Source organism: Alosa sapidissima, chromosome 17 (genome assembly GCF_018492685.1).
Source record: "Alosa sapidissima isolate fAloSap1 chromosome 17, fAloSap1.pri, whole genome shotgun sequence".
Classification (NCBI taxonomy): Eukaryota; Metazoa; Chordata; class Actinopteri; order Clupeiformes; family Clupeidae; genus Alosa; species Alosa sapidissima.
The window spans coordinates 11,074,609-11,095,771 of NC_055973.1; the positions used below are offsets into that span (position 1 = coordinate 11,074,609).

At 41.4% G+C, this 21,163-nt stretch overlaps 2 protein-coding genes across 2 annotated transcripts; one reads left to right on the top strand and one right to left on the bottom strand.

The window, feature by feature from the left end:
• Positions 1–78: 78 nt before the first annotated feature.
• pks1 (polyketide synthase 1) lies at positions 79–7,250 on the top strand. Its single transcript, XM_042068831.1, has 6 exons — positions 79–136; positions 385–538; positions 886–1,046; positions 1,144–1,347; positions 1,469–1,650; positions 1,755–7,250. The coding sequence occupies exons 1-6, from the start codon at positions 79–81 to the stop codon at positions 7,248–7,250; spliced, it is 6,255 nt and encodes a 2,084-aa protein (XP_041924765.1).
• Positions 7,251–8,257: 1,007 nt separating this feature from the next.
• Positions 8,258–19,697, bottom strand: LOC121688332 (patched domain-containing protein 3-like). Its single transcript, XM_042067834.1, has 4 exons — positions 18,966–19,697; positions 18,109–18,230; positions 17,754–17,899; positions 8,258–11,155 (listed from the first exon to the last, which is right to left on the bottom strand). The coding sequence occupies exons 1-4, from the start codon at positions 19,695–19,697 to the stop codon at positions 9,195–9,197; spliced, it is 2,961 nt and encodes a 986-aa protein (XP_041923768.1). The 3' UTR covers positions 8,258–9,194.
• Between the last annotated feature and the right edge of the window lie 1,466 nt (positions 19,698–21,163).

The following is a 21,163-nucleotide window of genomic DNA, read 5'->3' on the forward strand; positions in this document are numbered from 1 at the left end:
ACCATCTAAGGTAAGAATGGTGGGTAGAAAGAAAGGCAGACGTGTGGTTTGTGAGAAGTGCATTTGTTAGTGGAGTTCATGAACATCATGGATGAGGACATTGCAGTGGTTGGGATTGGATGCAATTTCCCAGGAGGTAAGAATAACACATTGTGCAGCCAAAAGTGGTCAGCACATGGTGCCCTTTTTTCTACATAGTTGAACACATTTTCCAGAGCAAACTCTGGAAAGGTCTGTACAGGTCTTACACGAATTTGATTACATAATGCCACTGTTGGTACAACCTGCATACAGATGTTACCAATTTACAGTGAATGTTACTTTTTGAATTTTATTTTGGGTGTCTGTTTTTGATTCATCATCTGTAAATGTAATATTCTTCAGGTGAGGGTCTTGACAACTTCTGGCGGGTTCTAGTCGAGGGAAAGAACTGTTCTGTGGAGATTCCAGGTGAGCGATTTAACTGCTCGTCCTGGTATGATCCTGACGTCAGCAGACCTGGAAAGACACAGACTACCAAGGCTGCTCTTATAGATGGGTATGTTACAGCTTTACAAGGTGATAGATGTGTTTTAATATGGGCGATCGTAGGGGAATTTTCCTAATTACTTTACCAGTTTCAATATGTTATTGTAGTGAATCTTGTGAATGCTTGCCCATGCTATGTTGACATTGGTTTCAAGGTAAACTTTTTTAAAAATGGCAAACATTTGGTAAATGCTAGACATTCACCTACATTTATTATATATATTAAACACTACTCATTAATGTATTTGTAGGGTACAAAAATTGCATTTTTATTAATGAATACTCAAAACTCTCCTCCTGTGAGTTGTTTATACAATGCAGTGATTGATGTTAGTGATTTGTGTTATATTTTGTCAGATTTAATGAGTTGGACCACAAGTTCTTTGGCATCACGGAGGCAGAAGCAGACTTTATGGACCCCCAGCAAAAGCTGCTATTACAGTGCTCCTACAGAGCCCTAGAGGATGCTGGGATACCCATGGAGAAGATCAGCGGGAGCAGGACAGGAGTTTACATAGGTAATGATGAGAATGTTAGTAATTGATGACTCTTCGGTATTTTGGACATTCACTGTACTGTAGATCATAGTATATGTCCTGTATGTTTTTGTCTCAGGCCTCATGAACAGGGACTTTGAGACTCTCCTTAACAATAGCCCGAGCACAATAACCCACTATAATGGCACTGGGACATCTATGAGTGTGGCTGCCAACAGGATCTCCTACACCTTTAATCTTACTGGGCCTTCATTTGCTATTGATAGCGCTTGTTCCTCATCTTTAGTAGCCCTTCACTCTGCCTGCCAGGCCATCAGACAAGGTATAAGAATGCACACACCATTAAGCTACTTTTTTGTTGTTGATGAGACATATAAAGTTTTACTGTTCTGTTTTGTTGAAATAGTTTTCCGCAGTTTTATTTAGTTTTTTTTTATTGTCAGGTGATTGTGAGATGGCTCTTTGTGGAGGTGTGAGCTGCATTCTTGAACCAAGAGTCTTTGTGGCTCTTAGCAAAGCCAAGATGATCTCACCTGATGGCACCAGCAAACCTTTCTCCAGCAGAGCAGATGGCTATGGCAGAGGGGAAGGCTGTGGAGTTGTCCTGCTGAAACCTTTGAAGAAGGTATATCTTCATTGTACCTAACAGAATGTGGTTTTAAAATGTAAATATTTTGTACTTAAGCAGTTATTTTCCAAACACCATTGTCAATGCTGTTTTATGCATAGGCTCTTGAAAGCCACCATCATATATGGGGCATAATCAGCAAAACATCAGTAAACCAAGATGGCCGCACCGTCACCCCAATCACCAAGCCGTCGATGGTTCAGCAGAAGGAGCTTCTCAGCAGAATCTACTCTACAGAGAGAGACCTGACCAGTGTCCAGTACATAGAGGCTCATGGGACTGGAACCCCAGTAGGAGACCCCATAGAGGCAGAGAGCATCTCTAATGTCATCGCCCAAGCTAGGCCTCAAGGATCAGAGACAATCGTTGGCTCTGTGAAAGGTAACATAGGGCACACTGAATCAGCCGCTGGTGTAGCAGGACTCATCAAGGTTCTTCTAATGATGAAACACCAAACCATTGTCCCCTCATTGTTTTACTCAGAGCAAAGTTCAAGCATTGATGCAAAAGCTTTAAATATAAAGATTCCTACCAAAGCAGAGAAATGGCAGCAGACAAATCCTGATGGTAGAGTGGCTGGCATCAATAACTTTGGCTTTGGGGGCACCAATGCTCACGCTGTCATAAGGGAACACATAGACACACCTAATTCAGTTCCTGTCAGGTCTGAGAAAAGGAAATTGTTCATACTTTCAGCAATGACAGAGAAGTCCCTCAAGATGTGTATTTCCGACACTCACCGAAGGCTATGCACAGATGAACCAGTAGATCTCCAATCTATAGCTTACACATCAGCATGTAGGAGAAGCCACTTAAAGCAAAAATACAGGAAAGCATTTCTGTCATCTTCGGTGGCAGAATTACAAAATCAGCTAAAGATGGCTCTTGACAAAAAGATCTCCCCATCCAAGCCAGGCTTGAAGTTGGTGTTTGTGTTCTGTGGCAATGGAGTCACTTATAGAGGTATGTGTAAACAGCTGCTCAAAGAAGAGCCTGTATTTAGAGCAAAAGTAAGGGAAGTGGAAAACCTCTTCCAGAATCATAGGAGCATGTGCATTTCCCAGAAGATAGTGAGTGATTATGACAATGATGACAATTCCAAACCAGAGGTCGTTCAGCCCTTGCTGTTCACCATTCAGGTGGCACTTGCAAACCTTCTGAAACATTGGGGCCTCAGACCAGATGCTGTTCTGGGGCATTCTATTGGAGAAGTTGCTGCTGCACACTGTTCTGGGCTGTTATCTCTCGCAGACGCAGTTAAGGTGATCTACCACCGAAGTACTCTGCAGGGAATTGTCACTGGGGGGAAAATGCTTGTGGTTAGAAATGTAGCTGTTGCAGACATTTTAGAAATTCTATCTTTTTACACAGGGAAGGTTTGTCTGGCAGCTTTAAACAGTCCTGTGTCATGTGTATTATCAGGTCATGAAGATGCCATAGACAGTCTGCACCAAAAGCTGAAAACTTTAGTTATGACCAAAAACCTTTTTCTCCATGTTTTGGATGTTCCCGCAGCTTATCACAGTCATATGATGGATCCTATTTTAAGTCAGATCAAAGAAAGAATAGGAGTCCTACAGGCAAATGAAAAGGAGTGTGAACTTTACTCAACAGTGACAGGGAAGCCAATGTCTGCAGGGGACTTCATCACAGGTGAATACTGGGCACAGAACATCCGTGAGCCAGTTGCATTTCAAAAGGCAATAAATTCAGCGGCCAAAGACAAAACTAATGTGGTCTTCATAGAGATAAGCCCAAGAAAGGCTTTGCAGAGAAACATTATGGAGGTGCTAGGGAATGATATCACTGTTATGTCTTCAGTGCAGCCAGACAGAGAGCACGAGACCCTTGTTAGTACTATGGCTAGACTTTTTGAGCTGGGGTTCCAAATTGACTGGGACAATGTATACAGAGGTCTTGAGAGCCAGCCAATGTCCCTTCCTAGGTACCAGTTTGACTGCCTTAAAAAAGAGGTTTACTTTGAGACTGTGAGACATGGGCATGCCATTTTACCATATCCTGTGCATCCCTTACTATCACAGATGAAGGATAACAACAAACAGTATGCGTGTAACCTCTCATCTGATGTTGTACCCTACTTTTGGGAACATAAAAACAATGGAGTGGTGATTGCCCCTGGTTCTCTTTATGTGGAACTAGCTTCTGAAGCTGCTATGCAGTTCATCAAGCCAAAGAAACCTCTGTGTTCACTAAAGCTTAGTGTCACTTTCCAGAGCTTGTTTGTGCTCAGCAAGGACCCCAATCAATTGAGGGTACTTCTTGAGCCATCTGAAGGCAAGACCACATTTGAAATATGGTCTTCATCCACTATGCATGCATCTGGCACCATTATCTATGGAAAAGGTCCAGCAGTTATAGAGGAGGAAGTCATCAACTGTGATATTGTCTCAAAAAGGTGCCCAATAATTATTACCAAAGAGGAGGTTTACTCACATCTCTCATTGGCTGGATTTGAATATGGGCCTACATTCAGACAACTGGGTGAGGTTTGCTATGGAAGAGAATTCAGGGAAGCCCTGACAAGCATCACTGTTCCAGATGAATTGCTGAGCCAACTGTACGAGTACAGGCTGCACCCGGTGGTGCTGGACTGGTTCTTACAGATGGCATCTGTGGTGGTTCAAGATGGAACTTGTGTAAGACCTTGTTTCCCCTCAGCTATCAAAAGTGTGGTGATCTCCAGACCATTGCAGAGGGTGATGACCATGTATCTGAGGGTGACTCGAGAGACAAATGAATTTTACGAAGTGTGTGGCTGCTTTATAGATCTATCGGGTCGTGTGCTGGTTGAACTAAAATGTTTGAGAATCACATTTGTGCAAGGAAGCCCTCAGGTTGTTGAATTCTTTCATAATGAGTATCGAGCCTTAACAGATGGCATGAACACTGTCAACAGACCTAAAGCTTTAGTATTTGAGGACACACTAGGAGTGGCCAAAGCTCTGAAGCCTTATTTAAACCCACAATCTACTTTTGTTTCCCTCTCCAAATCAGCCTCTTCAGTGCCTGCTTGGCTCACCCAGTGCCTTGAGACTAAAGCTGGTGTGGAATTTACAGAGGTGCTGTTCATGTGGGGCATTCAAAACCTGAGCCAAATGAAAATTGAGACTATTTTGGACAGTTTAGTCAAATGTTGTGAACTCTACCGACAAATTGTGCTTGCTTTGAGGAAGTATAGTACCTCATATGTCATACGTGTGATCACCTACAGATCATCTGGTCTTATTGTTGATCATGTCAGCCCTGGCTTTGTTTTATCAGGTATGACAAGAGCCCTAGCAGCAGAGATGTCGGGCTTCTCTTTTCAATTAATTGACCTTGCGTCTGTGTCAAATGAAGACATACAGGAGTTAGCCCACATCATTAGCTGCTCTCAGAGCAACCAGTACCCCGAGATCTTGATAAGCAAAGGTCATACTCATTTAGCTACGATAACAAGAAGTCCATATCATGATTCTAGACATTCAGAGACATGTATCCATTCTTTGACATCTCAAAGATTTACTCTTCAGACTACAGATCCCTACATGATGGCCAAACTGTCAGCTGTTACAGTTAGTTTTGATGAAACCCCAATTCTGGATAAAACTGTGGAAGTTAAGCTTGATAAAATATGTGTCCATTCATCTGACTTCTTTCCAGTTAGTGTATCTGACTTTCAGTTTGGCCAGACACTATACTGGTCCAAACACTCCACTCAGAACCACAAGCTCCTGGCTCTTGACTTCAGTGGCACTGTCACAGATGTGGGGAAAGGTGTGAGCAAACTGAAGGTGGGTGATCACATTGCATCCTGTTACCCTGTTGTTGCCTCCTCTAAGGTTATACTTCCTGAGGTGGTATGCTACAACACTGCAAAGCTCCCATTTCTAAGAGATGTCCCATGTGTCTCATACCTCGTACTCGCAAGGGAAATCTTTGACCACATATTACCCAAAGACACAAAGAAATTGCCTGTGACAATTCTTTCCTGTGTTCCCAGAACTTTGGCCAAGTTGCTGGTTGAGATAGGAAAGACTAAAGGATGGAGTTTGAATATTCAGACTCATATTAATGACCAAAATGCTGACTATGCTGTCATTCTGCTGTTGCCTCCTTATGACCATTCTATGTTGGTGAGTGCAAGCGGAATATCTTCAGTGAAGCACATTGTAGTTGTCTGTAAAGAGGAACTGACTTCCCACTCACACCTCATTCAACAAAAGAATCAAAATGTGTCTGTCCATGTTCTGAAAACGTCCAGTGTTCTCCAGAAAGCCAACCTTCAAAGACAGGGTGAACATCTGGATCACTGGCTACATGGGGTGACTTGTGGTAAGATTTGTATGCCCATACAAGAGAATACCGTTCAGAGAGAAGTCTTTTCTGAGATGATAACATCCAGCACACAAAATCACTCGTATTTTAATGTGGAGAACATCTCTTTGATTGTGTGCACCAAGACTGGTTCTCTTCACACAGAAACAAATGTCCCCTTGCTCCCACAAGCCAAGGAACTCTTCCAGAAGAACAGTGTGTACATTGTATCTGGGGGCTTATCTGGATTGGGGCTGGAGACCCTGAAGTTCATTGCTCACAGAGGTGGAGGCTACATTGTTTCCCTCTCCAGGAGTCTGCCCTCAGCAGAGATTCAACACAAAGTTAGTGCACTCCAAAGGCAGTATGGTGCGTTGGTGATGACTCTGAAGTGTGATGTCTCATCCGTCACAGATGTAGTGAGAGCCTTCACAGCCATTGGCCAGAGGTTTCCCTCTTGTCCAATCAGAGGCGTGTTCCACAGTGCAGCTGTACTGCATGATGGGCTGATCGAGACCCTTGATAGCTCACACTTCAGAAAAGTGCTGAGACCAAAAGTGAGTGGAGCTTTAAACCTGCACTATGCAACATTACACAGCAAACTAGATTACTTTGTTTGCTATTCCTCTATCTCCTCTTTCTTGGGAAATGCCTCTCAAACAAATTATGCTGCCGCCAATTCTTTTCTGGATACCTTTTGTCATTATCGCCACAACCTTGGACTTGTTGGGCAGTCCATCAACTGGGGACCTCTTAATTTGGGCCTGCTGCTGAACAAAGTCAATTTTCAAAGGTTCTTAGAGGCGAAAGGATTGACGGTCATGGAGATCTCTGAGGTACACGAGTCCTTGGAGAGATGCTTGTTGACAAACAACACGCAACAGGTTGTTTGCAAGTTTAATTTCAGAAACCTACAAAACCATGTCCTTTCTCAAAACGCATCTCTCAGGGTACGACTATCACCACTGGTACAACAGGAGCTCAAGGGGGAGGGGACAGAGCCAATGGTACAATCTGTGAACTCTGTGGAGGATTATGTGAAACGGTTGCTTTGTGACCTGAGTAATGCTGACATTGACGAGTTGAGGGAGAGCAGCACACTTACTTCTTTAGGCATTGATTCAATGTCTGCCATGACTATGCAGAACTGCATATTTCAAGACTGTGGTGTAAATGTGCCATTGGTAAAGATACTGGATCCAAATAGCACTATGTCCAGCCTAGTTCTAATCCTGAAACAGAGTAATGATGTAGATATTGAAATCCAATCTGTAGGGTGAATTTGTATGTATTTCATTCCTATGGGATCGCCCTAATGAGAGGATATGTAGCAATAGCTCTAATGAAGAACACATCTCTTTTCCATTCAATTCTGTAAATGCTTGTAACTTTTTTTCAAATAAATCATCATTAATTATTAATTGTTTATTGTACACTATGCATGAGAATGGAAATAGCTGTATTGGATAACTAAATTTTATTCTTGCTTTCAGTAATATTTTGATGCACATCATTGTTTTTATGAGTAGCACTAAACCGCTTATGTGTATAAAATTATTGGTTGCTCAACTATTACCAAAGGTGAACAGATTATGTAACCTGCGGTGTGCTTTTTTGTGCCAGCTGTGTGAAACAATGTGAAATCCTAAATGCATCCAAATGTGTTTAATCAAATACAACTTGGTACACTGGGTTGCAGGGCCTTTTGGGTATAAAGCAGGGATGGAGATCACAGAGGGTAGATTTCTGAGGATACTAGAGGGTCAAATTATCATACATTTACCCCTAAAATCCAGCCAAGCACAAAGGCCCTGATGTAGACTGTTATGAATCGAAAACATGTAGGCGTATGCATTAGAATAAAGGATTTTTAACTTGATCAGTGTGCCTCAGATTCCTTGACTGCCTCATACATAGCTTACGTACAGGACAGTCACATTTTGCCTTTTGGTGTCCGCGCTCAAAGAACACCTGATCTTTTTAAATACTTTGACCCAACGCAGCACTCGCCCTCTCCTCTCTTCCAGCCAAGCACCAAATTCCGTCTGAGATACTTAGGGAACTATGCAAGGCACGTACAACTACAGACCTGAGGAAGCACAGTTAACCAGTCTAACAGTGACAACGTTTGACAATGTTTGACCTCACATTGTTATACTTGCAGAGATGCATATTATTCAAAAGACATGGTGGTTAAAAATCGTACTTTAACGTACATTTTCTGATGAACAATATTAATTTTAATCAGGAACACAGGAAATAATTTATGACATTGTTGAGACACTGATAGACAAAGAATATGGACACAAATGCATGATATGAGTAGAGGACATGCATAACTCCCTCTGCTGATGTATGCCTGGACATTAATTCATGCTAATCCACTGCATAATCTAATGCAAAGTAGAAATAATGAGCTTTGATCAAAGATTTCCATTCACACTGTAGACTGAATGAAAGCAAAGGGGAAAAGAAGAACATGTCAGACTCAGTTATCTATGAGCCTTAATACAAAGAAGACTGACTTGGTGGTTTCCTATGTCCATTTTGTTTTCATAACTTTATATATATTCTGGCCTTTCCAAGTAAATGTCAGTTCTCAACATATGATCAGATTTTTTACAAAATGAAAAACTTCAGTAATATAAACAATAATAATAGTCTTTTTGAAATATAATTAATGTTTAAGTTATGTGCAACATCTAAATGAAAAAGAGACTTGAAAAATAACATTACCGTTTTTACACACATGTACAATTTCACAGTTGACCCCTCTTTCAAAAGATCACATGCAGTCAGAAAAAAACCCTAGGATTTTTTTTTTTCAAAAACAAATAAAAATAAGAAATGGGAAAACTAGCCTAGATGCCAGGCTTCTTAAATGCTCGGACCAGCTCTTTTGTCCCAAACAAGCATTCACAAAGGACCTGGCAGGAACACTCAAAAGCCTAGCTAAGGGGAAGCCTCAAGACCTACAATGGTTATTTACAGACCAACCAAAACCTTTAAAACAGATTAATTGCTGCCACCACAAAAAAAAATTACACTATACTGAGTTCAGGTTTACGTGCCATCAGTAATATGCCCAGTTGTTATATAATGTCTCAAAACCAAACCACTGTGTACCCTGAACAAATGTGGTCTGTATTTTCAAACTCATGCTTTCACACCATTAAGTAACTTGCGTAAACATTTGCATACATGTAACAAAGTACGAGGAGAATTCATTCATGGCTAACCGCATCAGAGCAATTGGGAGACACTGCTACACTACCATCAGATAGGTTATTTCCCTTAATGCTATTCTGATCCTCCTGAGATGCCTGGTTTTGGTGACAGCTATCTGTGACCAAAGCATTGTTGCTTGGTGTGTGCATGTGGACCTCATAGGTCTCACTGTCCACCGTGAACATTGGGATGGTGCTTGCCAGGCACACCTGGTCAATTGCAGTGTGCTGGTTGTTAAGCGTCACACTCCAGATAGCAGAACATGGCTGCGACTGACATACCTGGTTATTGCTGTCCGGCAAGAACGAGTGATTGACGTAGATTTGCTTGTCTTTGTTCTCGTCCTCTCGACCATTTTTCTGCTTGCTCTTGGCTTGGCAGTTGCCCATGGCCTGGCCCTCCTCCTCATTCTGATTACGGATTTTGGCAGGGGTTCCACTGCACATGTCAAAGAAGGTGAGGAACACTGGAATGAACATGATGCCGTGAAAGAGACCGAAGAAGATCACCAGGAACATGATCTTGAAAAAAGTCCTGAAAATGTAGTTCTTGGAGGCCGAGAGCACCACAACCCCTAGTATAGTGGACAATGCGCCTTGTAGTATAGGATAACCAAGATGGTAGAGTGCTTCGACAGCTTTTTCATTTGCACTTGGCTTTTTGCTAGACACAAACGCATATGAGATGTGTGCTGAGAAATCCACAGAGAAGCCAATGCACACCACAAGGATGATCATGGAGATGGCATCTAAATTCACATCCCAAAGGGCCATGAACCCTGTGACCCCTAAGATGACAGAGGCTATGGAAAATGTCACCCAGAGAGAGCACAATGGGTTCGGAATCAAGAGAAGAGAAATCACCAGCATCACTGCTGTGGTGATTGCAACATTCTGGATAGTGTTAGTGACAATAACAGCATATTGGTCGTGGTAAATAAATGCAGGGTGATAAACCAGTAAAGGAACTGGACACCTCTGGGCAGTATCTCGCAATTTGTTCAGCATATTCATTTCATCAAGGGCCGTGGATATGTTTACAGTCTGGATGAAGAAACGTGAGGCATGTATGGAATTGTTAGTGAAATTAACATCCTGCTTGAAATCTGAGTAGAATCTCAAAAACAAGCTAAGGTTATTCTTGAAAATGGGTTCAGCGCTCAAATTCAGGTTGGTGTGTTGTCCATAGTATTTGTATGATTTCAGCCATGAGCTGAATATGTCCTTTTCAATAAAAGAAAGGTTTTTAAAGTCTTCAACACATGACTCAAGAGCCGACCTATTTTTCTCATCCCAGTAAGGAAATTCCCCACGTATGATGACCATAATATTTGGACCATATTCGGAAAAGTATGCCTTTTCGTCGTTGTAATATTGTACTACATAGGAGTCATCAGCTGCAAGGTTGCGCAGGTCTATTCCCTCCTGGATCTGAAAGCACCCATACAGGCTGACAGACAGATATATGGAATAGAGTAGAATAACCAGAGTCTTAATCCCAGATTTGGTCAGGAAGGGTGCATAATACTTTTTGAAAAAGTGGTTCATGGGCTGTACCTCCTCTTTGCCCGTGTGGGGGTCGTAAGCCCCTCCCACACAGCATAGGTTGTACCATTTCGACTGTCCCACTGGGCCCTCCTCCGGCACCTCCTTACAGGTCAGCCAGTGCTTGTTGCTGTTCTCCCGGCGTCCATTTAACACCAGGAAGGCCCCGAAAAATGTGATGCTATAGATGTAGCAGAAGAGGATGGCGGCGCTGGTGTACAGGCAGAAAGACTGGACGGAGCGGAATGGGGTCATCAGGCCGATGTAAAAGGCCAGGACATCGGTCAGAGTGGTGATGGTGATGGAGATGGCTGCCTCTTTGTAGGTGTTTGCTAAACGGTTTTCCACTTTGTCATGGACGTCGGTCTGCTGCCAGCAAGACAAGAGGATGAACATGTCATCGACTCCAATCCCTTAGAGAAACAAAATTGTTAAAAAAAATAATACGTTTCAGTGGTACTGTATCACTGCATCCTCTACCCAGTGTTTCTCAACCTTTTTTCAGTCGCGGCACCCTTTACGTGAAAGATAAATCTCGAGGCACCCCAAACTTTTAAAAAAATGTTTTATGTAGATCATCATTAGAATACACATTACACACACTGTCTCTGAAGACCAACAAATGCATAACGCATGTAGAAAACAACAACTCATGCACGCACGCACACACACACAGGAGTGTGACTCTCTCACACACAGGAGTGGGAGATTTAGGCCTGGGACGATGCACAGACACACGTAGCTCCTGGTCCACAGCTCTTATACAGTATAGAACATCTATTCCGTGTACATGCAGGCCAGTTATTCCTTTCATAATCGCGGGGCAACGTAACGATGCGTTCTGAAGTCATGTTTTTTCCCCCTCCCACGCCGTTGTGCACCAAGGGAGGGGTGGCGCTTTTCTCCCTTGAGATACTTTCTCCTCCGATAATAAATTTGTACTCGTAACGAAAGGCAATTCAAATGTAGCCTACTTGAGTGAGAAATACAGTTTTGAAAAAGGAATATGAAAAGTTGCTGTTCCTCGAAAAAAAAATTTTTTTACTCATATGCGTTAGGCTACTTGTAACGCATTATACCCACCCCTGGAAGATGAATCCGAACATGAGGTAGGCCTAATTGTCATTTTAGTCTTTCTAGTCTTGCTGGAGGTCTCTACCTCCTTCACTGAATGACCACACGATGAAGAGGATTATGTTGAGGGCTCAGATTCAGATGGATCAGACTCTGGAGCATTTCTTTTCAAAAACCTTGTCCATGTTGCTGCTAATTAACTATTAAATGTCGAGCGCTGTAAATATTTGTAGACTTCATACAGGCTACGTTCCAAACACTGATTGCAGCTTCGGTGTTAGAATAATCTGGGGCCGGTTCCCCAAAACGTTCTTATCGCTAAGTAGTTCTTAACCTATTCCTTAACTTCTCTCTTAATGTTATGGCACGATTCCCGACACGTTCGTACGCTAAGTATATCTTCTGTAAGTCACACTTTCGTAAGGTTGGTCTGGGGCCAGTTCCCCAAAACGTTCTTATCGCTAAGTAGTTCTTGACCTATTCCTTTACCTCTCTCGTAACGTTATGGCACGATTCCCGACACGTTCGTACGCTAAGTATATCTTCTGTAAACGTTCGTAACGTTGGTCAGGGGCCGGTTCCCCGATAACGCTCACTCTTAGCGCGCTAAGAAGACTCAAAAGATATATCTTACCAAAGTTGTTTATGTTCCTAAGTGTGTTCCCCGAAGTGTCCCTTAGGAAGCTTCTTAACACGCTGCCTCTTACGTTCGACGTTACAAAGGCGCTGTCCCAAGTGAAGGTGCTGAATTAGTTGACATCGATTGCTCAGGAATCGATTTTCTACTTCACGTGAAGGTGCATGACGGGGTTAAGAAACACAACACGTTCTATGCAAATGAAACATTCCTCAAATTATTCCAGTAACATTTATTTTAACATAGTTTAAGTTATCGGTAAAATATAAATTATTAACTAAATTATCAAATTGTCAGTAATATGTTCACACGATATGTTGTGACTGGTAGACTAACCGGGTAGGCCTATCCCTCGCTAATCATCCACCCTCCTTATCCCGTTGTGCCACTTGTGCCGCTTCTTGACATGGGTTTAACAACTTCTTAAAATGATGTAATACACTTATATTATTACTTATATTAATGGTAACGTACCTTACAATTATAATTGATTGGCAAACAGCTGCAGTTACTTCTGTTTAATGCGGTATTGATAGATAGATAGATACTTTATTTATCCCCAGGGGAAATTCAAGGTTCAAATAAAAATAATGCCATTGGTTAATGTTTTCAATAAAAAGCAACCTCAGACAATGAACAGAGAGAGATTTAGATAGCCTACAGTATGGTGGGGAAGCAACGTAAAAAAAGGGCACCAAGCTTCTCGTCAGAGGAACTTGAAGTTTTGCTGGACGAGGTGAGCTTGCGCAAGGTGACACTGTTTTCCAGCTTTCGGAATAACTTGTGCAACAGCAACAAAAAAGAGCTATGGAGCGACATGGACTACACAGCGTTTTTGATTCAATACAAGGACACGTTGGATCGCTGCCATAGGCCTAGTTGGTCGCTTACTGGACACCACCATGCTTACCCATTTATAGATCTTAGCCATTTAGAGGCTAATTCTTAGCCAGCTGTTAATTATTAAAAGTGATTGCCAATTTGAATGCTTTAATGACATTACTAAATAGCCTAGGCTAATTACCACCATATTAGTTCTGATACCAAATAGGCCTGCATCCATTGCGAACATATTTTATTAGTCTTAAAATGTCCAACATTGTCAACATACTGTCGGCCTACCATAGTTTGACTTGTACTGAGCTGCACTGATTTCTAAAGACTGCTGCACAGTGGCGGCGACTAGCATCTTGAGAGCTCAAACAACGCTAAGAGAGAGCTTACGAATGGTTCAGACCAACCTTACGAACGTGTGACTTACAGAAGATATACTTAGCGTACGAACGTGTCGGGAATCGTGCCATAACGTTAAGAGATTAAGGAATAGGTTAAGAACTACTTAGCGATAAGAACGTTTTGGGGAACCGACCCCTGTGTGCATGTGTGCGTGTACACGTTTATGTTTATGTGTGTGGGTGTGTGTGTGTGTGTGTGTTTGTGCGTGCTTGTGTGTTTGCCTGCGTATGTGTGTTTGTGCATGTGCATGCATGCGTACATATGTCTACTGTGTGAGTATGTGTCATACGTATGATTACTGTGAATGTATGTGTGTGCGTGTGTATCTGTTTATGCACATGTGTGCACATGGAATGGGTTAACATGACCCCTGGAGTTAAACATACGGAAAAAATTGGTCATCCTAGGCCCTACGGTTCTCAAGATATTCACAGAAAACTATGTCTGCCCTACCCTCCTTTCGGGGGGTCCAGTACAGCGGGGGGGCTACAGATCAAAACGAAAAACTATGGTTCCATGCTATCCATGTGGGGTTACATGCCCACCAAGTTTCGTGTACCCCGGTCTTTCAGTGTCCCGGGAATCCTTGTTGGTGTACGGTCACTAAATGTACAAATAAATTATTTTATTGTAAGGCCCCCCATGAACGAAAGTTCACAAAACTTGGCATGCATTCGGAGGGTGTCATAATGATCCTACACTTTCAAATTCGTGCAGTTTTGACCATCAGCCAGAGATATTGTGATGAAAACACCTAATTTTTTGCTTTTTAATTTTCAACTAGGTGGCGCTATACATGAAATAAGTGGTAATGGGATGGGTTGACATGCCCCGTTAAGACCAACATACAAAAAAAAGGTGGACCTCCTAGGCCCTACGGTTCTCGAGATATTCACAGAAAACTGTCTCCGGCCACCTACAGGCCAGTTGGTGTATAGTAACATAAATTTATTTATTGTGTGGCCCCCCCATGAACGGAATTCCACGAAACTTGGCGTGCATTCAGAGGGTGTCATAATGATCCTACACTTCCAATTTCGTGCAGTTTTGACTATGTTAGGTCACAGATACCTGCGATTACAACACCTCATTTTTACTTTTTTGTGTTTAACTAGGTGGCGCTATACATGAAATGATTGGTTATGGAATGGGTTGACATGGCCCCTTGAGATCAACATACAAAAAAAAATGGTCCTCCTAAACCTTACGGTTCTTGAGATATTCACAGAAAACTGTGTCTGCCCTACCCTCCTTTCGGGGGGTGCAGTCCAGCGGGGGAGCTACAGATCAAAACGAAAAACGATGGTTCCATGCTATTCATATGGGGTTACATGCCCACCAAGTTTCGTCTACCCCGGTCTTTCAGTGTCTGTCAAAAAAAAATAAAAATCTGACTAAACCTATAGCGGCGGTCATAATAAATGTTACTGGAATAATTTGAGGAATGTTTCATTTGCATAGAACGTGTTGTGTTTCTTAACGCCGTCATGCACCTTCACGTGAAGTAGCCTAGAAAATCGATTCCTGAGCAATTGATGCCAACTAATTCAGCACCTTCACTTGGGACAGCGCCTCTGTAACGTCGAACGTAAGAGGCAGCGTGTTAAGAAGCTTCCTAAGGGACACTTCGGGGAACACACTTAGGAACATAAACAACTTTGGTAAGATATATCTTTTGAGTCGTGAGCGTTATCGGGGAACCGGCCCCTGGACCATTCCTAAGCTCTCTCTTAGCGTTGTTTGAGCTCTCAAGGCGCTAGTCGCCGCCACTGTGCAGCAGTCTTTAGAAATACAGTAGTAGAAGTACAGTATGTTGATGATGATGTGGCTCAACGATGATTTTATGTTATGGACATTTTAAGACTAATAATAAAATATGTTCGCAATGGATGCAGGCCTATTTATGAAGTTTAGGCCTACTTTATTTGGTATCAGAACTAATATGGTGGTAATTAGCCTAGGCTATTTCGTAATGTCATTAAAGCGTTCAAATTGGCAATCACTTTTGATAATGAAAAAGATTTTTCCTCTAAATGGTAAGATCTATAAATGGGTAAGCATGGTGGTGTCCAGTAAGCGACCAACTAGGCCTATGGCAGCGATCCAACGTGTCCTTGTATTGAATCAAAAACGGCGCCAGCCGCGGAGCCGTGTAGTCCATGTCGCTCCATAGCTCTTTTTTGTTGCTGTTGCACAAGTTATTTAGCCTAGAAATCTAGACGCACCCTAGCGGCAACAAATTACATTTGCTGCCAGGGCTAGTCTAGCAACTCTCCGTTGGCTTGTGAGCTCGAAAAATTAAACTTCCATCAGGCCAATCAAATCGTGTATAGAGGGCTTAACATAATGACTGATGGCAGAGTTGCAACGGTTTGGCTTGAATTCCCTGCTACTTGAAAACAAATAAGATAATGTTGCTGTTGGCTAACAGTGTGACACGAGTTAAGCTTTTATTAAGTTGGCAAAAGTTTGAACTAGCCAACTAGCTCCGCTGGTGGGAAACCATGGGACTCATAGCGCTGTCCTATTGCGTGCAGAAGAAATTTGAAAGACAACCGATTATCCCGCCCCTCGGACTGAGCACTGCGAATGGTGAGTGCTCAGACCCTACATTTTAATGTGGGTCTGGCTCGTCAGGCTACAAGTTATTCCGAAAGCTGGAAAACAGTGTCATCTTGTGCAAGCTCACCTCGTCCAGCAAAATTTTAAGTTCCTCTGACGAGAAGCTTAGTGCTCCTTTTTTACGTTGCTTCCCCACCATACTGTAGGCTATCTAACTCTCTCTCTGTTCATTGTAGATAGGTTGCTTTTTATTGAAAACATTAACCAATGGCAATCAATACCGCATTAAACAGAACTGCAGCTGCTTGCCAATCAATTCTAATTGTAAGGTACCTTACCATTAATATAAAAGTGTATTACATATTTTTTAGAAGTCGTTAAACCCATTAAGAAGCGGCACAACGGGACAAGGAGGGTGGATAATTAGCGAGGATTAGGATACCCGGTTAGTGTACCCGTCACAACATATCGTGTGAACATATTACTGTCAATTTAATAATTTAGTTAATAGTTTATATTTTACTGATAACTTAAACTATGTTAAAATAAATGTTACTGGAACAATTTGAGGAAAGTTCTATTTGCATAGAACGTGCTGTCTTTCTTAACGCCGTCATGCACCTTCGCGTGAAGTAGAAAATCGATTCCTGAGCAATCGATGGCAACTAATTCAGCACCTTCACTTGGGACAGCGCCTTTGTAACGTCAAACGTAAGAGGAAGCTTCCTAAGGGACACTTCGGGGAACACACTTAGGAACATAAACAACTTTGGAAAGATATATCTTTTGAGTCTTCTTAGCACGCTAATAGTCCAGTCATTTTAAGCCAAAATAGGAATAGGAAAATAAATTCTGTTGCAATTAGTTTTGGGTCAGACCTTTGCCTGGACTATTAGCTCCGTTGTGGTTAAATTAACTATACATAATTACATTATGCCCTGTTTGCCCATGTTAACAAACTATTTCAAAAAATGTATAATACATTTTTTGTTTGTCTTGATGTAAGTAATCAACTCAGTAATTTTCATGATGATATGTGAAGGTTAATTTTTTCCCCTATTTGCATGAGAAAAATACTGTATAGGTGCATGAATAGGGTATATTTAGGTCTTTTTCTAAACTTTCCCCTATTGGGATTCTTCGGGGCTTTTTTTCCCTTACTCAGGACATATTGAGGATTCAAAATCAGTTAAGTTTGCTTGTGTTGCAATTTGTTCAACCATTTCTCCTAAAATGACTGGACTATAAGAGTGAGCGTTATCGGGGAACCGGCCCAGAACTATTTTCTCTGATGTGGCCTCCATTTACTTAAGATAAAGCTAGAATAAACATTCCAAAATTATGCATTAATTTATTTCAATTTAATTGTATTAGCCTAGTGTCAGCCACGTTTCTGTGGCTCATCTGAGGATGCCAGACGTCACCCGGTGGAGAAACACTGCTCTACACAGTGTTCTATTAAAGATGGATAAGTCTAATAAAGGTTGAGCTCACAGCCTTACCTAATATCAGAAAGGGTGAGTTGGCCACTGTCATGACGAAAGGCACTCCAATGTGAAGCATCATCCCAAAGGATGAGAGCACTGCCAGACCAGCAGAGATCACACCAAAGGTGGCAACCCACACTTTATTCCTCACACAGTCAAATCTGTCAAGCAAAAAAAAAAAAAACACCTTGTGCACCATAGCTGATCCCAAAGGTAACTTAACCTTACATGTGATCTTAACCTCACCCCCATATTTTGTGAGGGTATAAAAATATTAAATGTACAAATGAAAGATATATAAAATGTGACAGTATTCATGCATATGTAGGCTATATGCATGCATGTCAGTGAAATACAAAATGGTTCATACCTTAAGCAAGACAGGATGGAAAAAAGTATGGCAATTACATATGTGATGGAAAACAAAGGAATGACATCCTTTGTATTTGCTTCAAATTCTACCTGTCTTGACAGAGAGGTTGAATGGGTAACCTATGAACACAATACACATTGCATCAGTATAAATATTCTTATATATTAAATATACACATACATAAAATCTGCAAGCCCCACATAATAGTTGTAAATGTAATCACAAATCCTACAATAAGCCAGAGGACACAGAGGATGCATTATAGGTGCAATATAATTTTAGTAGTCTAAAGAAAAATGTCTCAAGATCAAGGCTTGAGATTGTATCAATAGCAAGACACCAAAACATACTGTATGCAAAGGAAAGGAATATGGAGCAAAGTTAACTTTTTCGTATCTTTAAGAATGACATTCAAAGAAGTCTTAATAAATGTTTGTTTTAAAGCAGTCATAGTTGTAAGTCACTGTAGTGAATTTACAGAACTGGCTGATGAGCAGTGACTCCCCATCAGTAAACCAACATAGACCGGATGAGAAGTGCCGGCTGACTGGCGTGCACACTGGCGGTAATACAATAAGTCTAAGCATGAGTAAAGCCATAGAATAATCCATCAACACCAGTGCACGGTCATCGCCACGGCTCAGCCTGCTCAGTGGTCCGTGAAGAGTGTATATTACATCTCCATTCACTAATTCGATGAAGTTCTTTTTGTCCTGTTTAACACAGTAGAAACGCATATACTAAAAAGGAAATATGTTTAGCATGCGTAAGAGAGCAACAATAATAACTCCAAAGAGTATTCCCTTAACTTTATATTTGAGAAATACGGATATAGAAATGGTTTAGCAACTCACCCTGACGAATTTTAGGTTGAGGTTTGAAGGAAAGACCCTGAGGAATTCATTGAGCCACAAATCTGTTCTAGAGCGGTTGCCATCCTTTAGGAAATAAAAAAGCCGCACGGCCTTAGCGCCTTTGATCACAGTCGAATTGAGCGTTACTCCACCGACAGTATATCCCAGAAAAATATGTGTAAATCCGAATCGCAGAAAAGGAAAAGTGAGCTCAGTCCGCTCAATTTTATTGCCATAATAATTCACAACATCTAGTATCTTATTTGGCATGCATTTGTTGTATTTTCTGGCACATAGCCCATCATAAGTTAACACATCATGACCCATTGAAGCATTCAGCTCTTTAACTTTTTTGTCTAAGGTCAATATTTCATTCAGTGCGTCTTCAGTCAGGATGTTGGGCGATTTCGAGACTGCTATAAACGATGCGTAAACTCCATCCGTGTAGAGCCTCTGGCTGGAAAACACCGAGTCGTTCTGTGGAAAGTTCTCCTGAACAAACAGCCGATCCAGTTTGGCAGGGCCATTAACAGGTGTAAACTGCTCCTCGATGTTATTCGCTTCACGATCTTCCAGAAAATAAAATCCACTCCCAAGCACAGCAGAAATAAATAAAGGCGATAAAAAGAACCACCAAGGATGTCTTCCCACAAAACGTCCAAACTTCTGAAAGCCGATGGAGATCGGTTTCTCCACGCAGTCTGTATTACAGCCAGCCATGATTACCGGCATGAAGAAAAGAAGGGTGAAGAAAGAACACCAATCAAGTCGAATTCAGCCTAAGTATTGCATTAAAGCTGTTCTAAAGTCTATCTGAAACGTATCCAGTATTATTGAAACGGTTATAAAGTCCCTGAAAAAGTCCCTGAAAGTTAATTATAGTGCACAACTTTATTTTACAAGAGCCCTGATTACATAATGAATTCAGGGTATTTGCATATCTTGACGCACTAACGCGTAATTCACTGCCTGCTTAGGGCGACCACTCAAGGAAAGTGTAAAAAATGTCGCAAATAATGCGAAAGGAGCACAGTAAAGGCATAGTTTGACTGTCTTTGAAACAAACTTAATGGAAATTATCCATTTGATGGAGACACTGTTAGAATTAACACAGATCAAATAGGCTAATAAATTAATTTGTTTTGGAAATATTGTCATAGTTATCATATGTGTACCTGATCATTAATACATAGATCATACATAGTTACTACACTTCAGAATAGCTTGTCCAATCTTTGGCATTACTCTATCACAGTATGGTGGTTAATTTTAATGACATATCTTTGGCATACACCTGCCCATCAATTATCCGGATATCTCTATAATCAGTAGGCCTATTATAAAACATTTTATTCAATTTTATTTGTTTTTAACATATGGGCAATATGTGCAAAATAAAATACTTACGGCGTGATTTGGGGTATGTTTGGTCCATCTGTCGACCGCCAGCAAAAATGTCCTGGTTGATGACAAGGAGGACTGTTAATGAGTTTGGCATCCTATTCACAGTTACAAACTGTGTCATTCCATTGCAGAGCATATGCACTGAGGCGGTCAATAATTGTCCCCCCAAACATGATTTGGAAATGTGTTCTAGGGGCCCCTATTTCACTGCTACAGGAAAATAAAGTAAAAGATTAATCCAAAAAGAGATGCTCACGAGTCACCAAATAAATGGGGTAATTACAATCAATTCACAAGAATCACTCCATGTGAAAATGTTTAGTGCACATCAACGTTTACGCTCTCGCTTAGTTAGAAGCAGCATCCCCCTATTCTATGCTCCTTTTGTTTTGTATTGAGACAATTTCATAAGTGCATAGTTTCATGTATTTTCTCTTTGCAACACTACAAAGCATTCTGTGAAAATGCAGCAAATGTCCAAGCACATTAATGCTACTAAACATTGCCATCTTGTGGCACAATAACTGCCTTACATCGTGGTTTGAGGGAGCCCAAGCCCACATTTGCTTCTGCCATCTATAAACACCCACTGACTGAGCCTTTGTGGGCTGGAGGAATATCATAGGTTTCTCTAGCAATACATGCTTAATGTATAGCCCAAATTATAATTGGTACTTTGTTATTCATTGTTTATGTTAAATAATAAAACATAATTTAGCAAGGTTTACCCTGGCACTGTTTCATTCAATTCCTTCTCACAAATTCACATTTCCCTATACCCCCTATATAGCAGG

What these genes read in the sequence shown, in the direction of transcription:
- pks1 (XM_042068831.1), top strand. Translation starts at nt 79, where the DNA reads ATGAACATCATGGATGAGGACATTGCAGTGGTTGGGATTGGATGCAAT. An exon ending in AAGGCTGCTCTTATAGATGG is followed by an intron (nt 539 to 885) that starts GTATGTTACAGC and finishes ATATTTTGTCAG; the next exon opens with ATTTAATGAGTTGGACCACA. An exon ending in CAGGACAGGAGTTTACATAG is followed by an intron (nt 1,047 to 1,143) that starts GTAATGATGAGA and finishes TTTTTGTCTCAG; the next exon opens with GCCTCATGAACAGGGACTTT.
- LOC121688332 (XM_042067834.1), bottom strand. Translation starts at nt 19,697, where the DNA reads ATGCCGGTAATCATGGCTGGCTGTAATACAGACTGCGTGGAGAAACCG. An exon ending in TCAACCTAAAATTCGTCAGG is followed by an intron (nt 18,231 to 18,965) that starts GTGAGTTGCTAA and finishes TTGTGTTCATAG; the next exon opens with GTTACCCATTCAACCTCTCT. An exon ending in CTCACCCTTTCTGATATTAG is followed by an intron (nt 11,156 to 17,753) that starts GTAAGGCTGTGA and finishes TGTTTCTCTAAG; the next exon opens with GGATTGGAGTCGATGACATG.